This window comes from Gobio gobio (genome assembly GCF_949357685.1).
Source record: "Gobio gobio genome assembly, chromosome: 1".
Lineage (NCBI taxonomy): Eukaryota > Metazoa > Chordata > Actinopteri > Cypriniformes > Gobionidae > Gobio > Gobio gobio.
In genome coordinates this window covers 77,774,452-77,791,774 of record NC_137097.1, presented here as the reverse complement: position 1 = coordinate 77,791,774, position 17,323 = coordinate 77,774,452, and the positions used below count along the sequence as shown (strand labels likewise).

The 17,323-nt window shown below is 41.6% G+C and overlaps 2 protein-coding genes across 2 annotated transcripts in view; one reads left to right on the top strand and one right to left on the bottom strand.

The window, feature by feature from the left end:
- Positions 1–7,578: 7,578 nt before the first annotated feature.
- The window catches only part of LOC307123149 (uncharacterized protein), a gene marked incomplete at both ends in the record, with an annotated part of 34,415 nt that continues 24,670 nt past the window's right edge, over positions 7,579–17,323 (top strand). Inside the window, 11 exon segments of the mRNA XM_079811564.1 lie at positions 7,579–7,644; positions 7,711–7,867; positions 7,994–8,046; positions 15,707–15,727; positions 15,840–16,005; positions 16,090–16,174; positions 16,262–16,376; positions 16,458–16,578; positions 16,663–16,772; positions 16,842–17,012; positions 17,095–17,322. Coding sequence (XP_079667690.1) covers positions 7,579–7,644; positions 7,711–7,867; positions 7,994–8,046; positions 15,707–15,727; positions 15,840–16,005; positions 16,090–16,174; positions 16,262–16,376; positions 16,458–16,578; positions 16,663–16,772; positions 16,842–17,012; positions 17,095–17,322 — 1,293 coding nt within the window.
- Positions 9,165–11,737, bottom strand: LOC307125550 (uncharacterized protein). The gene is made up of 5 exons (XM_079815470.1): positions 11,528–11,737; positions 10,383–11,383; positions 9,969–10,038; positions 9,720–9,894; positions 9,165–9,534 (listed from the first exon to the last, which is right to left on the bottom strand). Exons 1-5 carry the CDS (start codon positions 11,547–11,549, stop codon positions 9,372–9,374), a joined length of 1,431 nt encoding a protein of 476 aa, XP_079671596.1. The 5' UTR covers positions 11,550–11,737; the 3' UTR covers positions 9,165–9,371.

The window sequence follows — 17,323 nt, the reverse complement described above, 5'->3', positions numbered from 1 at the left end:
AGTGTATGAAACTTGTTACATTTACATTTAGTCATTTAGCAGACGCTTTTATCCAAAGCAACTTACAAATGAGAGCAATTGAAGCAACTAAAACAGTCAAGGGCAACAGTATGCAAGTGCTGTAACATGTCTCAGTGAATCTAACACAGCACACAGGACAGAACTTATAAATAGACAAACAGAAAATCAATAGAATGATAAGTGCTATTCTTGATTGGCTAGTGCTGCTGGAAAAGATGTGTCTTTAGATGTTTTTTGCCCTTACGAAAATTAACCATGGTTTTATTGTAGTAAAAATGTAGTAACCATGGTTTTTTGACTAATTGAATACCATTTATATAACTACAGTTTTACCACAAATACCACGGTTAAATTATGGTTAGAGAAGCAAAACCATGGTTAATTTGCGGTTACCATGGTTTTACTACAATAACCATGGTTTTTTGGTTCCCCTTCGAGGGAACTCGAACTGCGTCATCGTGACGACACTCTGGGGAACGCCCCTTCGCGTAAAGCGTCTGAAGAAACTGTAGAATCAGCCCAATCCGATTGGTGTTGCGTGATGACGTCGTATGTGACGGCATACCCGGAAGATACAAAGAGACGTCTGAACGAAACAGAGATAGCTTTTTTGCTCTTCAGCGTGAGCGCTCTGTTTGTTCAGTCTGGAGGTGTTGTTGCAGTGAAAGTAAGTGAAATATATTTACTATGGCGAGCGAGCGTTTCAGGCTGTGTGTGCACCCGTGTCCGCGCTATATTACGGGCACGGACACACATCAGCTTTGTGTGCAGTGTCTCGGCGTGCAGCACGCCCAAGCCGCTCTTGAGGGGGCGGCTTGCAGTGATTGTGAACTGCTGCCGCTGAGGGTGCTGCGCTCGCGGCTGGCCGTCTTTGAGGAGACCGGTCAGCCTCGTGAGCCCCGCGGTTCTGGGCCTGCGTCTGTTGAGGCAGCGCGGCGCCGTAGATCGTGGGGCTCACAGCGGGATCTGTCAAGAGGATATGGGACTGCTGAGGCATCCTCCCTATCCTCCTCTGACGATTCTGATATCCTCCCGCCCCGTGTGGAAACCCGCGATGCGGCTTCTTCCCGCGGGGCGGAGGATCCGATTCTCAGGCTGTCTGATTCTGAGGAATCAGACAATTTGAGGATCGAGGTGGATGATGTGGGGCTTTCGCCACCCCACACACCCGCTATTGAGGAGCTAGTGGAGGTTTTAGTCCGCGCTGTGGCCAAACTGAGTTTGGATTGGCCACAAGAAATAGTGGACATCCAGCCACCATCTAAGCTGGATGAACGCTTTTTCAGGCGTCGGGTTCAACCTCCACGGCGGGGTCTTCCTTTTTTCCCCGATCTGCATAACGAGTTGTGTAGATCGTGGGAAAAACCCTTCTCAGCCCGTGTAGCTAATCCCCCAGTACTTGATTTTGCTAATGTGCTGGGGACGGCTGAGTTGGGGTATGCAGCGTTGCCACAGGTGGAAGAGGCGCTTGCGGGCCACCTCTCACCCGGGGCCGCTGCATCATTGAAGGCTCCGTCGCTGCCCACTAAACCTTGCCGCGACACGTCCAAGTTAGTCGGCAGGGCTTTTAGTGCGGCAGGTCGAGCTGCTGGTTGTCTGCACACCATGGCGGTCCTGCAGGCATACCAAGCCGACCTCCTCAAAGAACTGGATGAGGGCGAGGGACCATCTCCGGATGACTTCACTGAGCTCAGGAAGGCAACGGATTTGTCTCTCCGCATTACCAAAGAGACGGCTCGCGCTGTGGGCCGCTCTATGGCTGGAATGATATGCGTTGAGAGGCATCTCTGGCTGACGCTGTCGGGAATCAAGGAGAGAGAGAAACATTTTCTCCTTGATGCTCCGATCTCGCCTTCTGGTCTCTTCGGCGGGGCAGTGGATACTGTCGTCGAGAGGTTTCAGGAGGCGAGGAAGCAGTCAGCCGCCTTCCAGAAGTTCTTCCCTCGCCGCTCGGGCTCTGCAGTTACAGCAGGCCCGGGTGGGCAGCCCGGACCCTCATCCACCGCGATGCGCAGAGGCAGAGTGTCGCCTCCCGCGCCCCTCCCGAGGGAGCTTGGCAAAAGAGACGGCGCTCTCGCAGGAAGCCTTCTCAGCCTAAGAGCGACCTGAGGGACGTTAGGCCAGGGGTACGATTTTCTACCCCCGGCCAGAGGTATGGGATCTCTGGGTCTGGCCCCTGAGGGGGCTCAGTTCCTAGCAGAGGGCCTGTCGGCAGGTGTTGTGGAGACCCTACTCAGTTCCAGAGCTCCATCCACCAGGAGGTTGTACAGCCTAAAGTGGAATGTATTTTCCACTTGGTGTAGAGAGCGGGAGGTGAACCCAGTTAACTGCCCAGTGGCTTCAGTGCTGGAGTTCCTTCAAGACCGCTTCTCCGCCGGTCTTTCCCCGTCCACACTTAAGGTGTATGTGGCTGCCATTGGGGCTTTCCACGCACCTTTAGGTGATGCGACGTTGGGAAGGCACCATCTGGTTGTACGTTTCCTCCGTGGGGCTCGGAGGATGAGGCCTGCGGCTCATTCCAGGGTCCCAACCTGGGACCTGGCAGTGGTGCTCGAGGGTTTGGCTGAGGCCCCCTTTGAGCCGCTGGAGTCGGCTGAGGCGAGAATACTGACCTTCAAGGTGGCTTTTCTCCTTGCCATCACTTCTCTGAGGAGAGTGGGGGACCTCCAGGCCTTGGCGGTCACGCCGACTTGCCTGGAGTTTGCCCCTGGCATGGTTAAAGCCATCTTGCATCCCAGCCAGGGCTACGTGCCCAAGGTGCCATCTAGCAGGGCAAGGTCAGTGGTTCTCCAGGCATTCCATCCTCCACCTCACGTGACGGCGGAAGAGAGCAGACTTCACCTCCTCTGCCCCGTGCGGGCATTGAGGATTTATCTGGAGAAGTCTGCTCAGTGGAGAAAGTCAGACCAGCTGTTGGTGTGTTTTGGTTCACCCAAGAAAGGGCTGCCTGCGTCAAAGCAGACGATTAGTAACTGGATTGTCCAGGCTATAGCCATGGCTTATCGGGTGCGCAACCTGCCTTCACCCTTAGCCGTGAGGGCCCATTCTACCAGGAGCATGGCCTCCTCGGTAGCCCTCCTTTCTGGGGCCTCTATGCTAGACATCTGCGAGGCAGCTGGGTGGGCCACTCCTCACACCTTCATTCGTTTTTATAGTCTGCATCTCCCTGAGACGCCTGGCGCGAGAGTGCTCGTCCCCTAGTTGTGCCTGGTTCCAGCTTCACACTGGGGTGGGTATGATTGGTGCGGGATAGTTGGTACTCGTTCCCCAGAGTGTCGTCACGATGACGCAGTTCGAGTTCCCTCGAAGGGGAACGTCTCGGGTTATGACTATAACCCTTGTTCCCCGAGAAGGGGAACGAGACACTGCGTCTCGTGTCCACCCAATCATCAGAGCGCTCGCTTCATCGCAAAGAACGCTATCTCTGTTTCGTTCAGACGTCTCTTTGTATCTTCCGGGTATGCCGTCACATACGACGTCATCACGCAACACCAATCGGATTGGGCTGATTCTACAGTTTCTTCAGACGCTTTACGCGAAGGGGCGTTCCCCAGAGTGTCGTCACGATGACGCAGTGTCTCGTTCCCCTTCTCGGGGAACAAGGGTTATAGTCATAACCCGAGACGTTTTATTTGTAGTAAAACCATGGTTTATTTTCGTAAGGGTGAAAATGGCTACAGACTCGGACTCAGCTGAATAAAATCACTCTGAAAGTGATTCCAGTTTCAAAGCTATGCTAGATGGTATAATAAGATAACAATTGAGACAATTAATTTCACCTGGGAGATTAATCAATGAAACAATGAACCTAATTATTAAGAGCGTTTAAATATAGCCACCATCAGGCTGGACTGATTGAGAGAAAGGATTGCTGAAACTGATTGCCGAGCAGTAAATAACGATTTGTAGCAGAAGTTCTGCAGGGTGTCTGAAAGAGATGCTCGTTTGACTTCTGGACTTGGATTATTACTCGTAATGGGGCAGGTCAGATACCTGTGTCTCTTCGTTTATACACATATCTAGTGATGGGCAGACCGAGGCTTCGTGAAGCACTGAAGCAGTTGAAGCAAATGTGCCATATTGTTTCGAGGCTTCGAATCAATCTGACACCCGTCTCTACGGCGCCATCTATGGTCACTTGCATGTGTTGCTCTGAAATACCTTGACAATGATCCATGTAAAATCTGTTATCTGTTTGACAACAACATGGTCTTGGTTTTGTAACCTGTAGCCTCGTAATTGTAAAGAACTATATGTTTTTTTTTTGTTATACAAAATGAACATTAATAAAATAAAGCCATAATGTGTCACATTTGTTACAAAACTTTTTTATTCAAAAATATGAATTGCTCTGCTGTTGAAGGACTCAGCCGACTTCTTTTTTTTACATATAATTTCTCCAGCCTTTGAAAAAATCCTCTCACAAGGGACACTTGTTGCTGGCATGCACACATATTTTTTTGCAAGAACACACAAATGAGGGAAAATGACTGCTCTCTCTTTCCAATAAATGAATGGATCATGCGTTCTGGGCAAAAATGCATCTTTCAGGTACTTCTTCACTTCTACGGTTGCATCAGCTGTAGTACTGTGTGTCGTCTGGGTTTCACGGATACGACTATCAAACAGTTCCCATAAACTGTCCTGGGTTTCTGCTGGTGTTGTTAATGATGATGATGGGCCTGATGTTGACATTTGTGGCTCTGAATGAAAATTAAAACAACAATTAGTTACAAAGCATAAACTGATAGCATATATGAAGCTGCCTATCACAATACACACATCTCACTTTATTTGGTGCTTCCAAATGAAAATCCTCCCACACCACAGATGTACGGCATCTCTTACGTGGAGCCTCCATTTTTTGATCTATTCTATTAATATATCTATCTATATATAACCTATGAATCTATATCTATTTAATTCTATATATCTAACTTATGCTGTGCTATCTATCTGCCACTATCTAACTTAGCCTATATGAATGTGTCACTATATCTATACTATATGTCACTGTCTATACCTGTCAGTCAATATATCTAATTTAAATCTAGCCTAAATATAACTAACCAAAGCGCACTATAAATCTCACTGCTATCACAAAATCACTCTCCTCTCACAAAAACCCACGAGGTGAAGATGGATTTACTTCACTTTTAAACTGTGGTGAATTAGGTTCATACAGATGTGTGACTGTGTGGTTTGTTCCCGCCCCCTTTAATCAACGCAGTTTCGACAGGCGCCACCTGATGAAACACTTCGAAGCTTCATTTAGCCATAGTCACGTGACATGGGTGTTTCGAATCACAGTTCGGAGCAGTGTTCCGAAACATCTGCGCTTCGGGACCTCGGCAAAGCCCCGAAACGTCTGTTTCGCGTCAGCCATCCCTACACATATCCTCCAAGAATGGTTTTATGAATGAGGGATTTTGGAGATGTTAGTATTATATTTGCTATGTGCTTTTGGATCCACATTCTATAGGTGCAGCTCTGATGTCTGTGTTAAACGTGCTGACCAACGAATGTCCTTGGTGTGTGTGTGTGTGTCAACACCCTGGGAGAACCCCTCTGCAGGTGTTGTGCTATATGTCTTCCTAAAGTGACCTTAGGGTCATTGGATGTCAGGTCTACGTGACTTCTTAGGGACCCAGAGAAACTGTACCTCTTATGCTTTTCTTACTAAATAGAATACATTCACTTCTGTACTAGATGCCATATCAGCATGTTTTGGAAAAGTGCCTTGTTGATAGTTAGTTATATGTTCTTAACCTTGAGGAAACTGTTATTCTCTGGAGCTTTTGTGTGTGTGCGTTGCCTGATCTGTGCAGGTTCAGTGTTGGAGATGGACTTTTCTGCAGACGATATCAGACCTGGAGACGTCTTTCTGTGACCTCCGAGGTCATTGTAATCTAAATCTAGGACTGGGCGACAACGAGTCTACGCATTTTTAGTGATATATGCTCCTATCTGTTTACGTGTGGAAAGTTTCTTACGTTGCATGTTGTTAGAGCCAATCAGAATCATTCCACATGACAATGACGTGGTTGGACCTTGAAAACAGTATAACTGTTCAGAAATTGTATGTACGTTAGGCGGAGGCGGGGAGACTGTTAGAGGGAGTGCGGTCTACGAACTCCTTGTGAGACTTGAAGCTGGCTTCTGCTGATGAAACTGCAAACTATTCTTCAGTAAATTTTTCTTTAATTAATCTAACTCCTGACTCTTGGTCTTCATTTTTCACTACTGGTCCTGGGTCCTAAGCTGTTACCCCAACACTCGTCATGGCTGTGAAGGAGATTTGTGTTTGGGCAGGGCTCTTTTTAGGTCTTTTCCTCTCTGTTGTTGATGGACAGAGATCAGGACCGTAAGTACTTATGGCAGATTATTATTATTATTTATTTATTTATTTTATTTTTTTGGACCGCTTTGCATCAAATCTGCTTGTTTTACAGAAACTAGAAGTGTTATGTATGGCAAGCTGTTTTGACATTTCTTATCATTCACGTGATATGAAGTCTTAATATCATCAATTGAGTTTCAACTAGTAAACTTAATTCTTGATATCAGTAATTGTATTTTTGCTAGTGGAATGTCTCCATAGGTTGCCGTGTTGATATCAGCAATTTATTTTCTACTAGTAAAAATGTTCCTTTTTTTTGATATCATGGATGTGAGTTAAGTAGTATGAGCCATTTTAGATATCTGAAATGCTATTGATATCAACAATTGAACTTCAAGTAAACTAAATCTTGATCTCTGTAATTGTATTTTCACTAGTGAAATGTCACCATAGGTTGCCATTTAAATTCGATTGTTGATATCAAGAATTGATTTCTTAATTCCAGTTTCACATCAGAAATGCGGTTCTCACTAGTGAGAATCTTAATTGTTATATCAATTACTTTGTTACTAATAAAAATATAAATTCCTGATATCAAGAATTAAATTGTCGCTAGTTGATGTAAATTTTTTATCTGTTAATGTATTTCTGACATCAATATAGTTTCAGATATCTAAAATGGCTTTCTTATAGTAACAATCACTTTCATGATATTAGAAATTAACATTTGACCTCAATAATCCACTTGTCACTAGTGAAAATATAATACTTGGTGTCATAAATTGCCATTGTTACTAGTAGTGATATCAAGAATAATCATTTTAACTAGTGAGAATTTAATTATCAAGAATTCACATTCTGGGAACAAGTCAAAACGGCACGCCGTAATTATAACATGACGCAGGTGATTCTCATTTGTGTCACGCTTTAACAGACGAATACTCCATGTCATAATACCCATTTTGCATCTCAAAGCTGGAGCGGTGCTTTACAGTGTCTGTTCTTTGTGTTCCTTGTCTTGACTATGGCAACCACTCTCTGTGAATGTACAACTACTTACACCAGTGCATGTTCTGACCTGACTATCTTTCCACAGGTTCTTCTTGGTGACATTCCCTGCAGTGATTGAGTCTGGCACTAATGCCAAATTGTGTGCAGTTCTTCTGAAACCCCAAGAGCGTCTCACAATGACCATTTCTCTGCTTGATGACAAAAACATGTCGACTCTCCTTATGCAGCAGCGATCTGCTTCTGGAGACATTTTCCGCTGCTTTAGTTTCCAGGTCTGTTATCGTGCTACATGCAAACCTTTTGTCTAGTTTGATGTCCGTTAACCCATTTCTCTACAGGCTCCTCGAGTAGATGGAGACTCTGTGCAGAAGCTGAAGGTGGAAGTTCAAGGGAGGGTCTATAGCATGACTAAAGAGTGGAAGGTCATGTTCAGACGTTACCTGCCTTTGACCTTCATCCAAACAGACAAACCCATCTACAATCCAGGACAAACGGGTGAGCTACAAATGACACTTGGATGACTATTAGGAGTATATAAAGTCTGTTGCACTTCAAGTTCATTTTCTAAGTGCCTAGTATAATGGATGTGAACGTTTATTTACTTTTTTTCTCTTTTTGCAGTGAATTTCAGAGTTGTTACTATGGATGCCAAATTTGTGCCTCTTGAGCAAATGGTGAGGTTTGAGCTCTTTTGACATGAAGCAGTCTTGCTGCAAACAAATTGAAAAATGGGGCATGTTTAGATGGGCACAATTAAATCCATCATTGTGCCTTTTTCCCCCAAAGTGGTATGTGTATTTATTAGGGCTGTTGATTTTAATGCGTTGAATTAGTTATGCTGAGAACTTTGTCAGCCCCAGACCTAGTTCATTTGACATCTCATACAGTTGATTAGATGTTGCCCTGCTTCATGTTCTCCAAATAATGCAGGCAGAATGTCCCTGAAGTTCAAGATATCAAGATATATTTGTACAATTTTTAGAGAATATTGTCTGTTTGTTACCTATAAAGCCATAGCAGAATGACTGTCCGAGCAACACAGCAGTGTTTATGAAGGAAGTCTCATTTTGAATGAATCAGGTGAACCAATTATTCAATGACTCGATTCATAAAGAAATCGAACGAATGACTCAATAGCTGCGTCCGAAACCTGGAAAATGCTGCCTTCGAAGGACACATTTCAAGGAAAAAAGGCATCAAGGCATGTCTGAATCTAATGTTAGCTTCACTTCCTGCACTGTTAAACCTTACCAGGTTTTTTATAAGTAAAATACTGGCAACACTGTTGCCAGCTAGTTACTGTAAAGAATCTGTTACAGTGACTAACTGGCAACAGTGTTGCCAGTATAATACTGTGTCTATACCAATACAGTGACTAACTGGCAACAGTGTTGCCAGTATAATACTGTGTCTATACCAATACAGTGACTAACTGGCAACAGTGTTGCCAGTATAATACTGTGTCTATACCAATACAGTGACTAACTGGCAACAGTGTTGCCAGTATAATACTGTGTCTATACCAATACAGTGACTAACTGGCAACAGTGTTGCCAGTATAGTACTGTGTATATACCAATACAGTGACTAACCGGCAACACTGTTGCCAGTTTTATACCGTAAATCAGGCATTACAGTTGATAACTGGCAGCAGTGGTTTCAGTTATTTACTGTACAGTAACATACATATACATTTAAATAATTTATAATGCAGTACTCATTGTGGTACTCTTAAACTTACGAAGCATTCTTTCATGTTACTTCATTTAAAAAATAAAATAGAAAGAACTTTTAAATCTTTACACAAATTCACTTTATTACTTAGGTGTTTATCCCAACATAACAGAATTACAAAAACAGAAAGAAACAACCTGTTTGTTTTTGATACAACACCCAAAAATCTCTCTGTCACCAATGACCCTCATGTTATTTAAGTTAACATAAATTAAATGACCTTCTCATATTCTTACAAGTAAAACGTTAACAAAAATATTTTCACTTAGTTGCCTGTTTTCCACTCAAATTCGGTGAGCCTCTGCAAAAATGTATGTACATGTGGATTTATGTTTTGAATCTTTCTTTTAACAGATGACCCAGTTTTACGGCTGGTTCCAGCTTTGGAAGCACACTTTGTCCCCTCAGGATTAATCCTCACTAAAAACCTGTTGAGTAAATCAGACAACAACTATTTTAGAAATGGAGTAACAAATTAAACAGTTCAGAAAAACATCATACTAAAAAAAAAAAAAAAAAAAAATTATATAATATTATATATATATATATAAAAATAAAATGCACAACTGTGGCAAACTCATGTTACATTATTGAACAATTTTTTAACATGTACCTTTGAATGAGTTCTAATGTGGCACTGGCTGACTCTTGGTATTCAATGTTAAAAACATAGAACACGCTGAAAAACACAGAGAGTGCCGCAGAGAAATCTAACTGCTCATCAATGCAATGTGTCACTTTTCCCTCAATGCTGACCATCCACTTAGATGAAGTTAGAAGGCTGTCTCCTGAAACAGCCATAAAACTCACCATAAAAAAACTGCCAAACACATTTACTATTTCTCATTTATTTCATACTTACCAAGCATGATGAGCCTTGGTGTGACTGGAAGACGGAGCTCATTTTCCACTGACATTTGGGTTGAAGTTTTCTTAGAAAAAAAAAATTGCCAAACATTACAAAGCTGTTCAAATTCTTTTACAGCTAAGGTTGATTCTGATTTGTGAGCACACCCTTTAGAGTGAAATGTCCATAGAAGCACTTATGCTCTGTGTAGCATCATACAGGCCCATACTACAAAAATAATTGTCAAACAGACAAGGCCTAACAGACTGTACTATGTAGCACAGACAGACATCATACATCCAACTTTTTTTTTTTTCAAATCTTTGCCCATGTTTATACAGGTATGTCACATATGATCTGTGAAACCAAGCCTACAATTATTATTTCAAGGTATTTCTTTACTAGTCATGTAATGTTTTAATTACTTACGTCTACTAAAATGAAGAGAGAGTTTTCTTTCTCTTTGAAGTGTTTCATTGTCAGTAGGATGGCTGATATGGCAGTCTTATCAGTGCTTGCTGGTGTGGCTTCAATTTCTCTGAGGAGAGCCTGGACCTCGGCATTCCATTTTAACGTCTGTTTTTGAAAGTAGTTCACAATCCGTATGCATTTTCCGTTCTGGCATTCACTCAAGCAACTGCTTATATCAACACCTGTAAGTGTTTCAAAATGATTGCATAGGCCTCTTTTACTGAAAAGATATGGCCATTCCAGTGCTATGTCACTAATGGCAGGAGGGGGGCATGAATTAATCATTTTGCGCTGAGCAATATAAGTCTCTTTCATTAGCTTGTCCACATCAGACAATTCACAAGACCTTGGGCCTCCAGACTGAAACATTTCTAATAAAGTCTGTCTCTTAATTTCAAGAGATTCAGATGTCTCTCCATCTGGCATGGAGGTAGGTTGCCAATTAATGCATCCATAACTGTCAACTTTACATCGAACTTTTTTGACTATGTTGTCCTGTTCTTCATCAGCTTTGTTGGTTCTTTTTGGTTGACGAATCCGGTGTGCTACATTGTCTCTGTTGACATGTTCTACTCTGGTTCTCAGCTGTCTTTGAAGTGAACTATAGCCTTTCCCCAGTTGTTCCCCTTCCTCCGTAAAGTCTCCAAATGTTAAGGGAAATTTGGAAAAAATGTTTCTTGCCACTTCCCCACAGTCTGCCAAGCTTGGGTTTGGGCAAAATTCTCTTATGGCTGCTACAACAGCTCTTATAAACTCTCTTCTTGGTCCAAGAGGAGCCTTCTCCTTATTAGACGCTGCATGAAGAAGGGCTGCAGGCATGTGGTTCCAAGGAATCTGAAACATACTTAGCCAGTATGAATTTGAAGGAGTGTAAGAAGTGGATGGCTGTTCTAAGTCTGGTGATGGTAACGAGGTGAATGTTATTTCTAATGACGTCTCATCCACTTGGTCTCTCAATGCTTTGAAAAATACATACAGAAAAAGAAAGTGAGACATATAATGTACATAATATGCATATTATACAAGTATATATGTCTACATATATGGAATATGATGTTGAAAATAATGATCATAGACATGTAATCAGAATTGATTTGGCTTACCTATTTGTTTAAAAGCCATCATTAGTTTTCGACATTGTATTGGAAGTAAGATGTCTTGAAGGTCTGTCAGCTCTACTAGCGCAAGGTCCTGTGTCCTCTCAACGCCCACCACAAAACAGAGATGATTGACTACTACATTAAGTTTTGGAATATCCAATTCTGGAAGAATTTTTGTGATTTCTTGTTGAATCAGCTCAGTATCTAAAGTTAAAAAGAACATATGGAGTGATGTAATGACACCACAGAAAGGCCTGCCACTTCATACACCGGAAGGGGATAGTAATTCAAGAGATTGTCAGCATTAACACACACATACTTGAGATCAGTGTTGTGCAGAGAGTGAAGTCCAAGGTCAGATAATAGCACAGAGTCATACAGTTTGACAACAAAGTAGACATTGGTTGGATTAATAAGTATCAGTGATATTTTCCCAAAGACAAACCCACAGCTGCTCTGGGCTACAACAACTACAAGGCCATTGGTATATTTGGTTCCTTTATAAACAACCCCTGACACCTCTGAAGTACTCTGACTGACACAGTTAGCTGTCCTTATTGCATGTTGTATTTCTGTATTGTATAACTGGTCATTGTGTTCACGTGCTTCACTGACAGACTGAATTTTAGGAGGGAATAAATTGCCACAAGCTAGATAGGACTGAAGCAACTGGTGCCTTTCCGCCAAAGTTTTACAAAGATGAACAAAATTATGCAGTTTCCTTGCACAGTTTTTAAAATATGAATGTTTACTCTCAAACCTGAGCGTCCACGAGCGAATCAATGGGCCAAAATGTAGTATAAGATCTGCATAGTGCAACAAGTAATGATGTTTTGCTTTCAGATTTTTACCAGGAAACAAGGTACTTCTTAAAGAAACATATTCTTGTGTTAAAAACTTGAGGTAGCCTATCTCATTATGACTAATTTTGGGCGCACAAATCACCTCAACCATTTCCTTTAGTTTAAGGCACAACTGCCAAACCTCACTGTCCATTGCGTTTTGCATTTTATGTCCTATATAAATTGGTAAGAGCCTCAAGAGACACCAGTTCTGTGCAGCAGAACCACCAAGTCGTCTTGCATCAGCTTTAATCACACATGGGGCATTGTTACAATCACTTCCTAAATGTCTGAATTGTGCAATGGCTCTATTCAACTCATTGTAGGTAAAGTGCTTTTCAACTGAAACCAAATGTTTAATGTAAAGTGCCAAGTCATCAGCCACAATACCTTCAAATAAATCATGCCCTAAGCATGGAGGCAATCCACCACAGACGTGAAAATAAGTAAGGGAATTGAAAACTGAATTGAATTTGATGCCCTCTATTATACACTGATCAGTAGTTGTGAGCTGTTCAACACTATGTTCATAATTTTGGTTTGTTCTTTTTAGGCCAATATGTAAAGGCTGCTGATTAAATGTGTCTCTGTCAATTAAACAGTAGCGACAGAAATGCTTGTTGGTACTGAAATTCTCAGAAAAGCCCCCAATACAATGAGACCCAAGATTATCTCCACAAATGGCAATAAGCCCTCCTCTAAGAGTAGTGCCGTCAGTAGACTCAAATCCAGACTCCTCTAAGTCTTTCAGATCAGCAACAAGACAGGCAAAGACCTTCTGCTGACCAAACTGTTTAAAGTCTTCCTCTCTACACAGCAAGACAAGTTGCATTGGGTCAACTAAGGAGCGGTTGTGTGGCAAAATTTCACCTAGTGTCATGTACACTGCCAAGATTTTATGTTTCTTTCTACCCGAGCCAAGTGGATTTACAACTTCAAATGCATCCTGGTATAAGATAATTGATAATGATGAAGGATGCTCTTGAAAGATGGAATTTTTCGTAATGCATGTGCCATCCTTTATATCCTCTAGTACTTTGTTAACAGAACCAAGCATTTTTGTCTGTTTGTACTGTTCTCTAATTGATGTCTGCCTAAACAGAGATGCCAGCGTTTCTTTAAGTGGCACATATTGACAAAAGCGTTCTTTACCAGCTGTGTCAGTGCCTAGATAGATCTGTTTTGGCTCAACAAAGTTAAACTTCTGTTTGAAGAAGTTCTTTCTGGTTCGGTCAGACCTCAACTGACCTTCATTGTACAAAGTTAACAAATCTTGTGACACTAGTTCATCGAGAAGTTTGTCTACATCACTTGAAGGTATGTCTGTTGATGACAACAACTTTTCCTTTAGTCTAACAAGCATGTCCTGCATTCTATCAACATGAAGTGCTTGAAATTCCTCAATAATACATTGAATAGAACTAGCAGGCAACAACATTTTGGCCTGCATCTTCAAGTAAAACAGAGACAAGTTATGTAAAAAAGGCTCTTCATCTATGGCATTTCTTTGACTTTCAATTGATGTTGATGGTACATCACTAAGACACTGATCTGTAGCAGTTAGGTCATTCTCAAGACACAAATCTGTTGTTGGTGCAGTCTCACACTGTCTGTGGAAGGCTGTGCTGGACAGCTGTGCTGAACCAGACTGCTTATGCTTCCGTGACAAATGAGTGGTGAAAGATGTTCTCACTCTAAAATAACTAAAGCAGCCATCAACTGGACAGCAAATTTTTCTGCCATCTCTAATGTGAATACGCAGGTGGACACACAGCTCTGAAAAAGTATTAGCCACAAATACACATCCAGGAACCTGACAGTGAAGGTTCACCTGTGGATGCCTATGTGTATTCTGTGTTTGTGGCTGCCTGTGATTTCGGTGCATATGTGATCGTAATGATGAAAATTTTTTAAAAGTACAATGGCACTGCTGCATTCCACACACAAACTGAAAATTTGCTCTATGTTGGTGTTGTTTTATATGTGTATAAAAAGCAGTTAGTTGGCGAAAAGGCAAATTGCAAAATTTGCATCTGTACATTGTGGCAAATCCAGACTAACCAAGAAAACTGAAAGCAATGATAAAACAAGCTGAGATATTACTTAGTGAGGAGTTGAAAACTTGCTAATCAGGAAGCTACTTCAAACCATGCATATAAACTATCTAACTTAACATTTTAAATAAAACATTTAAAAAAAAATATATATATATATATTTGAATCGTTTACTTACTTGTAATTGTGCTATTCATGTTTAGACTGAAAACATACAAATCTGCTATAGGAGTTCTCAACACAGCATGCACAGTAGCAAACAAACTCCAAGATAATCAAGGCAAAGGAGTGACACCTGCTCGTTAAGGCTCAAACGTTCCGCCTGTGTGAATGTATTTGTGTGCTCACATGCATGCTTGCATGCGTATGTGTGTGTTAATGCATTAATCTTTGTTTTCTGACTGAAGATGTAAACAGTTTGAAAGAAACAGTGACGTAATGCATCATGGGAATGTAGACCAGTAATTTACCAGTTAATATTACAGTTATTTGCCTTCATGGGCACTGAAAGTAATGTACTGTAGTTTATAATTAGTGCAGCATAACCTCACCTCATATTACAGTAAAATACCTTCCAATGATGTTAAAGCTAAATACTGGCGATTTTACAGTTATTTACCCAGAAATCTACAGCAAGGTTTAACAGTGTGTCTCCTGAGATGCCTTCATCAGATTGTGTTTTGAAGGCAGCATGCATGTATTCTTCGCTGCCTTTGATATCCCACAATCCTCTGCGTTCAATTCTGTGACAGTTGAGCTAAGACAAAAGATGGCTTCTGAAAGTTGCAAATGTATATTTCTGATTAACATTTTCCACTTCTGATGTCAACGATCTCTCTATTTTGCTGTAGATCATTAAACGGTTACACTGTCTTAAGTCTGTCCAAAATCTGTTTTGTGAAGTGCCTTCATGCACAAATGCTGCCTTACATGTCATTGTCTGATAAGGCAGCGGCCTAGGTTTTCAGACGCAGCCAATGACTAATTTAGACATCTACTGCCACCTACTGGCAGTTTTAGTTTCTTATTTAGAGTATCACTTGGGGTTTTATCAAGTCATTTACTCGCCCTCATGGCCATTGAAGCCTAAAAGTTTGTGTAATAAATTCTGTTGAATCAATTTTTTTCTAAAGCTACTTTTTGTAATTGATTATTGATGTGCTCTTCTCATTTAACACAATGACTTTAAATTCTCTTTTGGAGGTTATTTCTCAGTCAAATTTGATTCAGATTAATTGTCCTAGTATGTTTGAGTCTCTGTCTAATATTACGGTTTGTCTTGCAGTACAATCTTGTGGTGGTGGAGGTGAGTATTTGCTCCAGTGCAAGTCTTCTATGATTCTGATTTATTTCTGGATGTTGTCTTGAACTTTTTACATTTAGGTTTGCTTATATTTTCTGATCCATCGTTTAAATAGGACAATAATAATAACCGGATTGGTCAGTGGACAAACGTTTCCTCAACGGGGATGATCTTGCAGCTTTCTCACACTTTAAACCCAGAGGCTCAGATAGGGATGTACACACTTAAAGCTTTTATTGGCAACCGGGTGATCTCCCAAGTTTTTGAGGTGAAAAAATATGGTAAGTCAGTTTGAGTGCAAAAGTACAACAGAAGATCTGAGACCCTAATTTAAAGCTGCTTTTAAAGAGCTTTTTCTGGTTTAGTTTTACCCAAGTTTGATGTGACCATAAACGCACCGCAGACGTACAGCGTTGGAGCTGTGGAATTGAAAGTTGAGGCTTGTGCCAAGTGGGTGAAGCTTTTATTTTCTTGATGCTGTATTGTTTGTCTTGTGGTTAGTCAATTCTTAAGCTCCTTCCTTACAACATTTCCCAGATACACCTATGGGCAACCTGTACCTGGTCAAGCGTTGGTGGAAGTGTGTCGTTATCCGTTTCCATATATTTTGGTACCTCAGGTCACTCGTCTGTGCCTGGATCAAACCGTGAAGGTCTGACTGCTATACAGTGCAGGTGTTTTGTTTTTTTTCTGCGTGTTGACTTCAACATGACCATCTGTTTTCTGCTACCAGATGAATACCACGGGCTGTGCCTCCTTTACTGTCAATACAGCAGTGTTTTTCAGTACAAAATTTGAGACTAATCTGCAAGATGCTTTTCTTCTAAATGTGAATGTCACTGAGGAGGGAACAGGTGAGCTATTGTTTGATCTGAACCAATGGCACATGCTTGGACGGATGTTTATTTGGTGTGCTCATGTTTGTTTTTTTTTCCCAGACTTGCTAATGTCAAAATCTTCAACCGTGTCCATTACATTTGAAGTCGGGAAAGTCATGTTTGTGGACATCCCCGCTTATTTTGAACCTGGATCAATGATTAATGGAAAGGCAAGTAAAGGTTAATTTCTAATTACAGACGCCTTCACTTTATATTTCCTAAACCTTCTTTCCTGACAGATCAATGCATCTCGTTTCGATGGGACCCCAATCGCGAACAAAGTGGTGTATCTCCTGGACGGCAACAGCTGGCCCAACAAAATGCTGCTGAATCTGACCACAAACCAGAACGGACTGGCCATGTTCTCCCTCAACACTGCTGATCTTCCTAAAGCTGATCTCAATCTGTTGGTATGAGTCTAGTGTTTTTTTTTTTTTTGGTAGTCTTGTCATAGTAAACAATTAATTCAAGATCCTGTTCATTGTTCCCCAGGCAAGTGCGACTCCTGAGGTTGTTTATGGTTACAAATCGCCATACTTCACTACAGATACAAGACAAGTTCAGATTCTTCAACCCGCTTCTCCTGACGGCCCATCATTTAGTGAACTGACCATAGTGAAGCTCGAGCAGCCGCTCAAATGTGGTGCTGTGGTTCCAGTGACCGTGAAATATTCTTTTGTTGGAGAGACTGGTGGTTACAGCACTGACATCATCTGTATGG